General features: G+C 40.7%; 1 protein-coding gene across 3 annotated transcripts in view; it reads right to left on the bottom strand.

Annotated features, from left to right (window-relative positions):
* Positions 1 to 13,497, bottom strand: part of HDAC8 (histone deacetylase 8) — a 247,051-nt gene that overhangs the window by 159,472 nt on the left and 74,082 nt on the right. For all 3 annotated transcript variants that reach the window (XM_007467456.1, XM_007467458.1, XM_007467457.1), the window contains 3 exons: positions 7,802 to 7,914; positions 3,936 to 4,013; positions 3,240 to 3,348 (listed from right to left, as the gene is read on the bottom strand). In XM_007467456.1, the coding sequence (XP_007467518.1) occupies positions 3,240 to 3,348; positions 3,936 to 4,013; positions 7,802 to 7,914 (300 nt within the window). The remainder of the gene's footprint in view (positions 1 to 3,239; positions 3,349 to 3,935; positions 4,014 to 7,801; positions 7,915 to 13,497) is intronic.

Genomic DNA, 13,497 nt, shown 5'->3' with positions numbered 1-13,497 from the left:
CAACTGCAAGAAGTACTGGTTATTTGTCCTTTTCTCCTAGACTCCTTAAGTATAAATGTTCCCAAAGTCATCAACACAGCCTTCTGGGTAGTAGCTTAAACATTATTAAGATTATCTCATATTGCATTCAAATACAATTAGAGAGCAAACAGGTTAAACAAAGGCAGAGCAGTATTTTCTCTTTCAGATGACAGAGCCTGGGAATTAGCAAACAGTCCTTTTGGCAAAACAGCTTTCCTCTCCCATCAAACTTTGCCTGTATATAAATTATGGGAAGCTTTTGGGAATTGTGACCCTTGCCCTTCTAAATTAGCATGGAATGACCTAGGGAGCTCTCACTGTGAAATTGTCTTTTTCATAAAATGGAGCTTTTCGTGCTGAAAACCTTCAGGTAAAGATTCCATTTCCAGTCTATTAAAAAGGAAACCCTAAGACATTTTTTTTAAAATAAAGAGAGTATATTCAACCTTAAGATGAAACCATTAAGTTCCTGCCTAGCTGGAAAAGTGAAAAAAGGCTACAGCAGAGGAAAAAGACATAAGGAAAAAAGGAAGAAAAGAAGGAAGGAAGGGAAAGAAAAAGGGCCCCTGAATCCCACAGGGAGATGTAGTTCAGGAGCAAATCAGTGGCAAACGAAAATTAGAGCATCTTGTAAGTGAACCAGCAATAAGAGGTCCTTTATTTATCACAGGTAAGAAGTGAGCCAGAAAACCAGTGGGCTCATGGAACAAAAAGGATGAAAAAGAGATTGCAGATGAACTGAATGACCTTTTTACACGAGTGAGCTATTTCTGTCTACTCTGTCTTTTGAGGTAGGCAGATGGGCCAGATGTCATAATGGTAATTGAACAAGACATTCTGGTTCTAAGCAACAAACTAGAAATAGTCAAAAACAGAATGACTGGGACTAAGCGATACAGTTACTAGGGCTGACCCTCTGCAAAACTATTTAGGTGGCAAAGATTGTTTTGTTGTTTGTGCCCCTTTCCCATTACTGCTCCTCTGAATGCTCAGGGTGCTCACGCTCTAACCCTTTCAAAATCTGCTGTCAAGAAAAGCTCTCTGGAACCGTACATCCATGGCAGAGTTAGGGTAAGGAGGAGAGGTTCCATTTTAAGGTCTATTTCTAATTGTAGAATAAAAGTATGTTTCCTGTTAAAGGAATTTCAGATATTAGTCCAACAGATGGGAGAGATGTTTGGGTCAGGAAGCCTTCTTGGCACCCTTGGAATCAGAACTGCCTTCATGCAATACCCTGACCACATGACTTCTGAAAGAAGTCAAAGGGAAAAATGATTGTCCCTCTAATCAAAACCTGGAGCCTGTTATTCTGGGTGATCGTTGTGAGGTTTGCCGGTGCGGGTCCACAGGTAAAAAGGGCCCTGGGAACTATAAACTGACGAGTGTCTGGTACTCTGGTAGGCAAGCTAGAAGAATCTTTAATAAACGCTGGCTATCTGAACACTGGGGTGGAGGCGGCAACATGGTTTCTGTAAAGGGAAATCATGTGTGATCCTCCACGGAGCTTTTCCTTGGGGCTAAACTCACTTTTAAAATGTTTAATTAAGTTTGATACCAAGGCTGTTTTTAAACATGAAATTCTATGGGATTACAATTTTTAAAAATCATGTAGTAGGAACTGGTTTAGAGAGAGAAAGGAAATTTAGGGGAGAAACAGACATTTTTCTGATTGAAGAAGGGTAAGCAGTAGACTGGCTTGGGGGTGGGCACTGGGAAATCCTCAAGTTTGCAGATGATACTCAGCTTTTCTGGGCAGTGAAATGCCAAGGTGATGGGGTGAAAGGAAGACCTCGGGAGGTTTTATGACTGGCAGATGAGCTTCAATAGGGGCACATGTAAGGTAATCCATTTAGGGAAGGCCAGAGATTACAAACTACACTTGCAGGATGATGAGGGCTGACCTTTCAATTAAGGCCCAGGAAAAAGCTCTAGGAAACCCCGTGGACAGAGCACTGAAGAGAACAACCTATTTTCCTGATATGGCAAAAAAAAAAAAAAAAAAAAAAAAAAAAAAAAAAGGCAACAAAATGTTGGGCACTGTCAATAAGGGGATTAAAAGAAAAACAAAATAATTCTCCTTTTACATAGAACTACAGGACATTTTTCGTAAAGTTATGTAAGCAGCTCTGATCTGCACATATCAAGAAGGACAGAACAGAGCCCAAGAGGAACAAAGAAGGGCAATTAAAACCATCAATGGCAGGCTCAAAAAAAAAAGAAAAAAGAAAAAGAGGCCTTTTCAGTCTGACAATGCAGAGGTAGCCAGGGGACATGATCAAAATATGAAGAGGCTAGGGCTGCTGCCGATGACCCAGCTTGCCAAAACTCTTGAGCTAAGAGGCACCTTTGAAGCATAAAGTTTTTATTTTTTAATACTTCTACTTTGTTTATACAACTGCCAGTGATGACGGCCAGTGCAGGCTCCTTTGGGAAGTCCCTGTTTCCACCAGAAGGTTGGGAGAAATCTGAGCCGAGTGGGAGAGGGATCAAAAGCACCTCAATCCCCTCAACCTTAAGTAATGTTGACTTGCTGACTTCTAGTCAGACTCACTTTCTCTACTGCCAATGTCAGCAGTGAATTTGTACCTGACCAATCTCAATTTTCACAAATATGAGTTTAGCCACCCTCTTCCCCATTCCATAGGGCTTTTCAGCCCCAATGGTCTGATCTACACAGTGGCACCAAACTGTCTGCCTACAAGTGGCTGTAATGTAATCCTTAACCATAGTGCAAAAAGAACAGATTTCTGACTCCAATTTTAATACAACGGATAGAACTCAAGAACTCGTAATAAAGAACTCTCTAATATTCACACCAGTGGATGGAAACAGATCTCCATAACGGAAAGCCGAAACTGACCCTCCCAGGCTAATGAAATCATATTATATGCAGGTTTTAGCTAAGAAACCAGTAGACAAGGGATTCCCCAGTACAGCTGAGAAACTCTGCTCTTGGGAAGGCCTTAACCATACAGAGTGGCAGGTAAGATCAAACTGAGAGTGTGGCTCTGGTCCAAACACTCTGCTCTCCCAGACAGGGGATGGTTACCTGATCAAATAAGCATAGTGAGCAGTGTACAAAAGCTACGTGAGTATATAGTAGCTTTTTAATTTTTTTTCAAGTGGTTCTTTGAAAACAAGAATTCTGTGGGATTGGGGGCCATTGCATCCTACAGAAAAGTAATGCACTTGTTACTGGCTCAGCACTGCAGCTATACCTTTCGCAGATGTGGTAATACTTCTCATCCTGTATGCCATCCTGAATGGGCACATTTACACTGTAGTACCGTCCCTTCCCTAGGCCGACATCAGACACATCACCTGTTCCTGTCAAAGAGAGGAACACGGAGAACAGTTTTAAGAACATGAGAATTAGAAAACTTGAAGGCTTCTCTGATAGAAATTCAGAAAATCAAAAGGTCAATTAGCAGAACAATCTTGAATAAATGATGGTTTCTAAGGGAATGAAATAAAAAAAAAACTTGTAAACAGTGTTGGGGAAGTAGGAAAACTGTAAGAAAATAGGAAAACCTTAGTCTCCATCTTGCTGGATCAAATGAACAAAAAAAATAGAGATTAACTTCTTAAGTAGATTTTTCATACGTCTCAGATTGACATAATACTAATAATATCATCGCACTTATCAGGATGTTGAGGGTTACACAGGCTACCTGATAGTACTGTAAGTGTAAGTGAGCTGTCTATTGACAGTCCATGAAAATCATCTGGAAAAAGCAGCAGCATTACATTCCTTTTATCGCTGTCACCTGAAATGACCTATGTTAAATGTTTTGCGTGGAGTAGCACCAATATGGCATTCACAGCATGCAGCTATCGAAATACAAGATATAAGAAATGTATAGAACTGCAGTATTTATTCCTCAAATGTAATACTGAGCACACAGATCACTTGCCTGGGAAAAATCCTGGGGAGAATTTGTGCAGGGACACCGTCATGACTTTGGAGGTGAAACTGAAGGCATCTTCTACACCTACCAGAGAAAGAAATGGCAGAAGAATCACTTCATATATGCAACTCTCTGTTTTCAAAAACTGAAACTCTAGAAAGCAGCTGTGGGAACGAAGAGAGAGGAGAAGGTAGCAATAATAAAGCTAGCAAGCTGAGGAATAAAAGTAACAAAACTCTGGTCTTGGATCTCTGTCATTACAAGATGAGGTAGAACTCTGGCCTCAAGCGAAGTTTGGGGTTCCTTTTCAAATTCACTCAAGTTAAAGCTGGACATTTCCAAGCAATGGGGATGCGCAGGCTCTCTTTGACAACCTATTCTAAAAGGTGGGGAAGGGCTGGAGCTCATAACTGAGGCATTGTCAACAGAGCTGCATAAAGGAAACTGGCACCATCTTGGAAGTTTTATGTTTTGTTTCAGTGGTTCTAAGTTAAATTCTTGGGATTTTTTCCAAAGAAGTACAATGTGGCAACCCTTTGAAAAACATGACCAATACGAACATTAGGCATTACATAGTGAAAACCTAATTATAAAATGCCTCTCTATAATACAGATTTGGTTATAAATGCAGTTCACCCAAAGTTCCGTGTGTACTAAGTAACTTATAGTACATGTTTCTGGCTAAAACATGGAAGTAGCCCTTAATTAGCAGCTTGAATGACAGCTTTTTAAAGCCTGGAGAAAGACAGGAGGAAAAACTTCTAGAAAGGAGTCTCCTTTCCATTTTAACAGTCAGAAAAATGAAGAGAGGCCTGGGAGATAGAAGATGTCTCTAACAAGCCACTACTTATTCAGATAAACATGCTGCCCACCTCTACACTTTTCCTCCCAGAACCACATAATTGTCATACTGTATTCAGATAATCTGTTTGTAAAATGGAAGAACTCTTAGCAAATTCATGTATTACCCTCTTTGATACTTTGAATAAAGAAATTGTCTCTGTTTACTTAATGCTTTCAGTCTTCATTAGAGGCCAACAGAGACCTTAACAAAATATTGACTCTATTTGTATATCACAGGTATGTTTGAATTTCCCAAGCCTTATGTTTTGCCCTGGGGAGGCAGTTAAAACCAGTTAAAGGCTCCAGGCACAAGGCACTAAGTAAACAAAAGAAAAGAAAATAAATTAAAATAGCATTTTAACTTAGAAACGGAAGTATAGACAAGGATAATTCATGAAAATCCTGATTATTTATCCATCCAGATAGGTGGTACAAATTTATACTTCTCTCAATGGTGTGTAAGAGTTCCCGTTTTCTGACATCATGACTGACACTGGGTATCATTATTCTTTTTAATCTTAGGCAGAAAGAACCGTCTTGTTCTAATTTGCATTTCTCTGAGTCTTATGGTGTTGAGCACCTTTTCATATGTTTAGTAGCCATTTGTATCACTTCTCATGGGAAATGCCATTAGGCGTTGTTAGGAAATCATACTTTAAGAAAGGACATAGACAAAGAGGAGGGTATGGGGCTCGCTGTGAAAGCGAAGAGTGGTTAGGTAGCTGAAAGAAGGTGAAGATGGGGTAGGGGTGCTGCTGAGGCCACCGCAGGATGCCAGTTATGGAATCATGGAAGATTTAAAATAAACCAAATGTGTAAGAGTTTGGAGGTGGGGCAGGGGTCACTGGAAGGGAGGTGCTGAAGAGGGGAAATAAACCGAAATGAAACACACCATAAAAGTTGGCTAAAACAGGAAACTATAAATGGTATAGAAATAACATTGCAAATGGAAAGAATGGTTTCAGGTGACAGTCTTATTTCATTCTTACATGGTTCAACAGACTTGATTCTATTCTTGAACTCTGATACTAAGAGTTTGAATTTCATAATCACTCATTCATTCAACAAATATTTTACTGAACCACTACTATAGGCATAGGTCTGTTTGTTCCTGCCACTGCATAGGACAGAAAGAAGTAAATAACTTGATCTCTGCTCTGGAGGAACTGAAAGTTTCTATGGGAGGAGAAGCCATATACACATTAAAGAATTCACTCACAATATAAGACAATATATAATTAAATATCAAATCAGTGATAGAAACAATACAGGACAATACAGTGAACAGGGGGAAAGACCACTTGGGCTGGAGTGGTTGGGACAGATCTGCTACCAACTTGAGCTCTTGGGTAGAACCTGAAGATGCAAAAGGGGAAAAGAATACAAAACTAAGTTAGGAAAAAGTACCGCAAAGTCAGGGAGGAGGGAACAGTGAGACGTGTCTGGGCATCATTGAAGAGAGTAGCCTGGACAGCAAGTAGTGAGAGAGAAGGCTGGAGAGAGGAGGTGAGGCCTCTTTGAGGCAGGCCTTGAAAGACAGGGCAAATAATGTGGACTTTACCTTGAAGAACACTGGTTTTCAAAGTGTAGCCTGTGGAACAACTGGGGTAATATTAATATGGAGATTTCCAGGTTCCATACCAGACCTACTAAATCTGAATATCTGGTGGATGTGGCCCAGGAATCTGCATTTTAAAACAAGCTCTCCCCACCGCCAGGTCATCCTGATCAACATTCAAGTTTGAGAACCATTGCTATAGGCCGAGGTTTAGCAAACCAAGTGGCTACATAGTAAATATTTTAGGCTTTGAAAACTACATGGTCTTTATTGCATTTTTTTCTGCTCTACAACCTTGTAATATGTAAAAAACCATTCTTAGCTCTCTGATCATACAAAAACAAGCCACCGGCCAAATGTTACCCTTGTTATAGGCAATAAGAGCCTCTGAAGGGTTTTGAGCAAGGCTGGATTCTGCATTGGCTGAGTATTCAGATATTCATTGGACATGGTTCTCAAAGTAGTGTGTTGGTTGTTTTAACCCTTCTCACTTCTCTCCGTTACCTTTAATTTTCTGTCACCATGCCATGGAAGCATCCACCTAGCTGAACTCCCTGGGAAGTCTCTACCACAATTTCTTCCTTTTTCTGTTTTGGCAGCAGAGCTGACCCTAGCTTCCATCACATACTATTCTTTTCATCTCTTATGCCTTGGTTTTGTTAGTTTGTCTCAATAGATCCCTGGAAACAGGGAAGCAGGAATCACTGATGTGGGGGCAGGGAGGGAATATCCTTAACTAATTTGACTGGATAAGTGTCCTAGATCGATGGAAATATGTGTCATACACAGGCTATAGTAAAGAAACAGAATGAGGGTAACTGTCACTGCAGCTCTACGTTCTAGATGAAAAGTACACAGGAGGGTTTAATACATCCTTTTAGTGAAGTCTTCTAAGAGAGGATTAATGGGGTTAAGGCAAATTGTTAGAGTCTGCTGCTATTAAAAGTTAGAGAAGGTGCCCTGAGTTTGTGCAGGACTAAATATTTTAGCAATGCAAAGCAAGTAGCACAGATTCTGATCTCTGCATGAGTTGGTATCCCTATTGGTGAAAAATTCAGAATGTTAGTCCACCATGCACCTCTTCTATTTTAAGAGAAGCATCAGGACTCTCAGCTCTGACTGCAGATTTCATTTAGAACCTATGGAAGTGGACTGAGGGAGGTCACTAAGCACTGGAGTAAACACTAGGAAATCTTACCCTGATTTCCACTTTTTAAAGTTCTCTACTGGAGAGCTTTGCTACTGGAGGAGAGGGGAGGAGAAATTACAAGAATCTGGTATTTTAAAGCAGCTTGGTCAGCACAGGAGGCATTGCATCAGTTAAAAGAATATCTACCTACTTGAGGATTCTGGATTAGGAAAATTTCAATTGCAAGAGGCATTCCTCCTGTTACCAGTTGCCTAGAAGCAGCTTTACTGATAAAAACCTGCAGTCCTAGCAGTGAAGCACCTTTGAAAGTGAAGGGCTTACCATCTCCGTGGTGCAGATCCAAATCCACATAGAGAATACGGTCAAATTTCCGTCGTAATCGTAATATTCCCAGGACAGCATCATTGAGATAACAAAAACCAGATGCTTCATCTCTGCAAGAAAACAAGTCGCTACAGCCAACAGCCATAAGCAATCCAAGGGAGTCTTTATAGCCAAGGATCTAGCCCTTGAGATCTATTCCCTTACAATTTCCTCTTCTTTTAAGAAAAACAAAAATCTACCTAAGAACATTATATGGTAAACGGCCCAGAATGATCAGGGAATGAAGTGTTTTGGTAAAGTAAATATTCAGGTTGATTGGTAATATTTCCTATTCGGGATCCCTGATTTTCAAAGATTTAAAATATCATAACTATATTGAACAAAACAGAACCTTTCTCTAATGATTCAGAAATCATTTTTAAAAATTGTAGTATCCTGGGGTCATCATGATGAACACTGATGACTACTTATAGGAGTTTAAGAAAGCTAGAATCTAGAAGGGGCTTTAAAGACTATCTTGCCCAGCCATATGTAGAAGATGTTGGTGACTTGATTTCTCCGTACTGACCCTATGACATAACCTAGAAATTTTTTTTTTTTGAGTAAGTCTTGGCACTCGTTGCTCATAAAAGCTGAGTGGAGAATGTACAAATGCATGACCTCCTGGGCAGTGCAGTGTAGTTGCCTTTCTGTATATGCAATTATTACAATGGTGATTGAAGCAGCCTCTTCTAAAGTTATTTTGTCTCCTTCACTAAAGTTGTCTTCACTGACTTCCCTGATGTCCTTTACCTATCACTGATACTGTGTCGCTTTAAACTCTTGTCAACATTAACCTAGTCTTTTATTGCGCTTCCATTAAGCCTTGTTGAGTAGATGTAAAAGAACATTATCATCAAACATGTGTTATAATTTGTTTTTAAGGCCTCCTCGTAAATGCTTCAGTTTCTTTTGCTTCCACAGACACTTTGAACATTCAGCCCATTTTTTCCTATGTTCTCCCTGATATTTTATTTGAAACAGAATTCTAGGCATGAGCATCATTTAAAATGGAATCTTTGTTACTATGAGATTGTAAGGTCTTTTTATTGCCTACACAATGCATAAACTCCTTCATGAAATCTCTTCCATAATATTTCATATTCTGAGCAATGCCCTGGTTCACAAGCTGAGTCAATGAGACAGGTACACCAGACAGCAGGAAGTTGGTAAAAATACCAGTAGACACAGACTCTGCTCATGAAGGTGAACTCAGCGATCATCTAAGCAAAAGAATAGGTTGGCATTATGTATGCAAGCAGAAAGAAACCAATTAGAGAAAAAGGTTTGTCCATCCCTGAATTCTCTGTAATCAAGAGTTAAATATATAACTTTAACAGTTCTTGGATGCTTATTTCCAATTATGAAAAGCTTACAATTTATATATCTACTTACTATCTTAGCACATCAAAAAAGAAATAATGTCTTTCTACTGAAGTCAATAACTTTTGGGTAGTTGGGATGGAACACTGTTAGGCAAAAGGAGGAGGGCATTGGGGAAGAGGAGAAATACAAATCAATGTAAGACATACTTCCTTCCCTCAGAGAGCCTACAATTAATTTAGGGAACCAAGTCATTAGCACAGAAAAACAAAAGCAAAAAACAAACAAAAAAGGCAAGCAGAAATAGTATGGCACACAAAAGAGAATACAGAGAAATTCCATAGACAAAACTGACAAAGCAGAGTCATGTCATTGACAGTATTGAACTTTGAGCCCCATGCTTCTAGAAATCAGCATTGGTAGGAAACCCCTCACCCTTTTGTGTTCTGAGAAACAGTTAACTGCAAAAGACCACATTGTCCTGGCATATTCCAGAAAGAACCATTTTCATGGGGGGACCTTCAAGAGGCGGAGGAATAAGATGTGGCGATCACTTTCCTCCCCACAAAGACATCAAAAATACATCTACATGTGGAACAACTCCGACAGAACACTTACTGAATGCTGGCAGAAGACCTCAGACTTCCCAAAAGGCAAGAAACTCCCCATGTATTTGGGTAGGGCAAAAGAAAAAAGAGAGACAAAAGAATAGGGACGGGACCTGCACCTCTGGGAGGGAGCTGTGAAGGAGGAAAAGTTTCCACACATTAGGGAGACCCTTCACTGGAGGAGACAGGGGATGGGCGGCGGAGAGGGGGAAGCTTCAGAGGCACGGAGGAGAGAGCAGCAACAGGGGTGCAGAGGGCAAAGTGGAGAGATTCCTACACAGAGAATCGGTGCCGACCAGCACTCACCAGCCTGAGAGGCTTGTCTGCTCACCGCTGTGGCGGGTGGGGGCTGGGAGCTGAGGCTCAGCCTTCGGAGTTCAGATCCCAGGGAGAGGACTGGGGTTAGCTGCATGAACACAGCCTGAAGGGGGCTAGTGCACCAAAGCTAGCCGGGAGGGAGTCCGGGGAAAAAGTCTGCACCTGCCTAAGAGGCAAGAGACCATTGTTTCAGGGTGTGCAAGGAAAGGGGATTCCTTTCCTGTCTGCCCACAGAAGGCAGAGCACCGCTTAAATGAGCTCCAGAGATGGGCGTGAGCCATGGCTATAAGCTCGGACCCCAGAGATGAGCATGAAATGCTAATGCGGCTGCTGCAGCCACCAAGAATCCTGTGTGCACGCACAGGTCACTACCCACAACACCCCCGCTGCCCCACGAGCCTGTGCAGTCCGCCAATGCCAGGGTCCCATGATCCAGGGACAAGTTCCCCAGGACAACACATGGCACACCTCAGGCAGCTGCAACGTCATGCTGGCCTCTGCCACCACAGGCTCGCCCGGCATTCCAATTATAACTACTGTACCCCTCCCTCCCTCTGGCCTGAATGAACAAGAGCCCCCTAATCAGCCACTGCGTTAACCCCATCCTGTCTGGGTGGGGACAGATGCCTGAGGACAGCCTACATGCAGAGATGGGGCCAAAACCAAACCCCAGGAGCTGTGTGAACAAAGAAGAGAAATGGAAATTTCTCCGTGCAGCCTCAGGAGCAGTGGATTAAATCCCCACAATCAACTTGATTTACCGTGTATCTGTAGAATACCTGAATAGACAACGAATCATCCCAGAATTGAGGCGGTGGACTTTGGGAGAAACTGTAGACTTGGGGATTGCTGTCTGTGACTGATTTGTTTCTGATTTTTATGTTTATCTTAGTTTAGTTTTTAGCGCTTGTTATTATTGGTGGATTTCTTTATTGGTTTGGTTGCTCTCTTCTTTTTTATTATTATTATAATTTATATTTAAATAATTTAAAAAATTATCATTATTATTATTTATTTCTTTTTTCCTTCCTTTTCTTCTGAGCCATGTGGCTGATAGGATCCTGGTACTCTGGACTGGTGTCAGGCCTGAGCCTCTGTGGTGGGAGAGCCAAGTTCAGGACATTGGACCGCCAGAGACCTCCCGGCCCCATGTAATATCAATTGGTGAGAGCTCCATCTCAATGCTAAGACCCAGCGCCACCCAACGGCCAGCAAGCTCCAGTGCTGTATGCCCCACGCCAAACAACTAGCAAGACAGGAACACAACACCACCCATTAGCAGAGAGGCTGCCTAAAATCATAATAAGTTCACAGACACCCCAAAACACACCACCAGACATGTCCCTGCCCACAAGAAAGACAAGATCCAGCCCCACCCACCAGAAAAAAGGCACCAGTAGCCTCCACCAGGAAACCTACAATAGCCACTGAACAAACCTCACCCACTGTGGGCAGACACCAAAAACAACGGGAACTACAAACCTGCAGCCTACAAAAAGGAAACCACAAACACAGTAAGTTAAACAAAATAAGAAGACAGAGAAATATGCAGCAGATGAAGGAGCAAGGTAAAAACCCACCAGACCAAACAAATGAAGAGGAAATAGGCAGTCTACCTGAAAAAGAATTCAGAGTAATGATAGTAAAGATGATCCAAAATCTTGGAAATAGAATGGAGAAAATACAAGAAACGTTTAACAAGGACCTAGAAGAACTAAAGAGCAAACAAACAATGATGAACAACACAATAAAAAAAATTTAAACTTCTCTAGCAGGAATCAATAGCAGAAAAACTGAGGTAGAAGAATGGATAAGTGACCTGGAAGATAAAAGAGTGGAAATATCTACTGCAGAGCAGAATAAAGAAAAAAGAACAAAAAGAATTGAAGACAGTCTCAGAGAACTCTGGAACCACATTAAATGCACCAACATTTGAATAATAGGGGTCACAGAAGAAGAGAAAAAGAAAGGGTCTGAGAAAATATTTGAAGAGATTATAGTTGAAAATTTCCCGAACGTGGGAAAGGAAATAGTCAATCAAGTCCAGGAAGTGCAGAGAGTCCCATACAGGATAAATCCAAGGAGAAATACACCAAGACACATATTAATCAAACTATCAAAAATTAAATACAAAGAAAAAGTACTAAAAGCAGCAAGGGAAAAGCAACATATGACATACAAGTGAACCTCCATAAGATCAACAGCAGATCCCTCAGCAGAAACTCTGCAAGCCAGAAGGGAGTGGCAGGACATATTTAAAGTGATGAAGGAGAAAAACCTACAACCAAGATCACTCTACCCAGCAAGGATCTCATTCAGATTTGATGGAGAAATTAAAAGCTTTACAGACAAGGAAGAGCTAAGAGAATTCAGCACCACCAAACCAGCTTTACAACAAATGCTAAAGGAACTTCTCTAGGCAGGAAACACAAGAGAAGGAAAAGACCTACAACAACAAACCCAAAACAATTAAGAAAATGGTAATAGGAGCACACATATCAATAATTACCTTAAATGTAAATGGATTAAATGCCCCCACCAAAAGACACACACTGGATGAATGGATACAAAAACAGGACCCATATATATACTGTCTACAAGAGACCCATTTCAAACCTAGGGACACATACAGACTGAAAGTGAGGGGATGGAAAAACATATTCCATGCAAATGGAAAGCCAAAGAAAGCTGGAGTAGTAATTCTCATATCAGACAAAACAGACTCTAAAATAAAGACTATTACAAGAGACAGAGAAGGACACTACGTAAAGATCAAGGGATCAATCCAAAAAGAAGATATAACAACTGTAAATATTTATGCACCCAACATAGGAGCACCTCATACATAAGGCAAATGCTAACAGTCATAAAAGGGGAAATCAATGGTAACAAAATCATAGTAGGGGACTTTAATACCCCACTTTCACCAATGGACAGATCATCCAAAATGAAAATAAATATGGAAACACAAGCTTTAAATGACACATTAAACAAGATGGACTTAATTGATATTTATAGAACATTCCATCCCAAAACAACAGAATATCCATTCTTCTCAAGTGCTCATGAAACATTCTCCAGGATAGATCATATCTTGGGTCACAAATCAAGGCTTGGTAAATTTAAGAAAACTGAAATCGTATCAAGTATCTATTCTGACCACAACGCTATGAGACTAGATATCAATTACAGGAAAAAAATGTAAAATATACAAACACAGGGAGGCTAAACCATATGTTACTACATACCAAGAGATCACTGAAGAAATCAAAGAGGATACTAAAAAACACCTAGAAACAAATGACAATGCAAACACGACCCAAAACCTAGGGGATGCAGCAAAAGCAGTTCTAAGAGGGAAGTTTATAGCAATACACTCTTACCTCAGAAACAAGAAACATCTCA

The sequence above is a fragment of the Lipotes vexillifer genome, unplaced genomic scaffold (assembly GCF_000442215.2).
Source record: "Lipotes vexillifer unplaced genomic scaffold, Lipotes_vexillifer_v1.1 scaffold142, whole genome shotgun sequence".
In the NCBI taxonomy this organism is placed as follows: Eukaryota; Metazoa; Chordata; class Mammalia; order Artiodactyla; family Lipotidae; genus Lipotes; species Lipotes vexillifer.
This window is presented reverse-complemented; position numbering and strand designations above follow the sequence as displayed.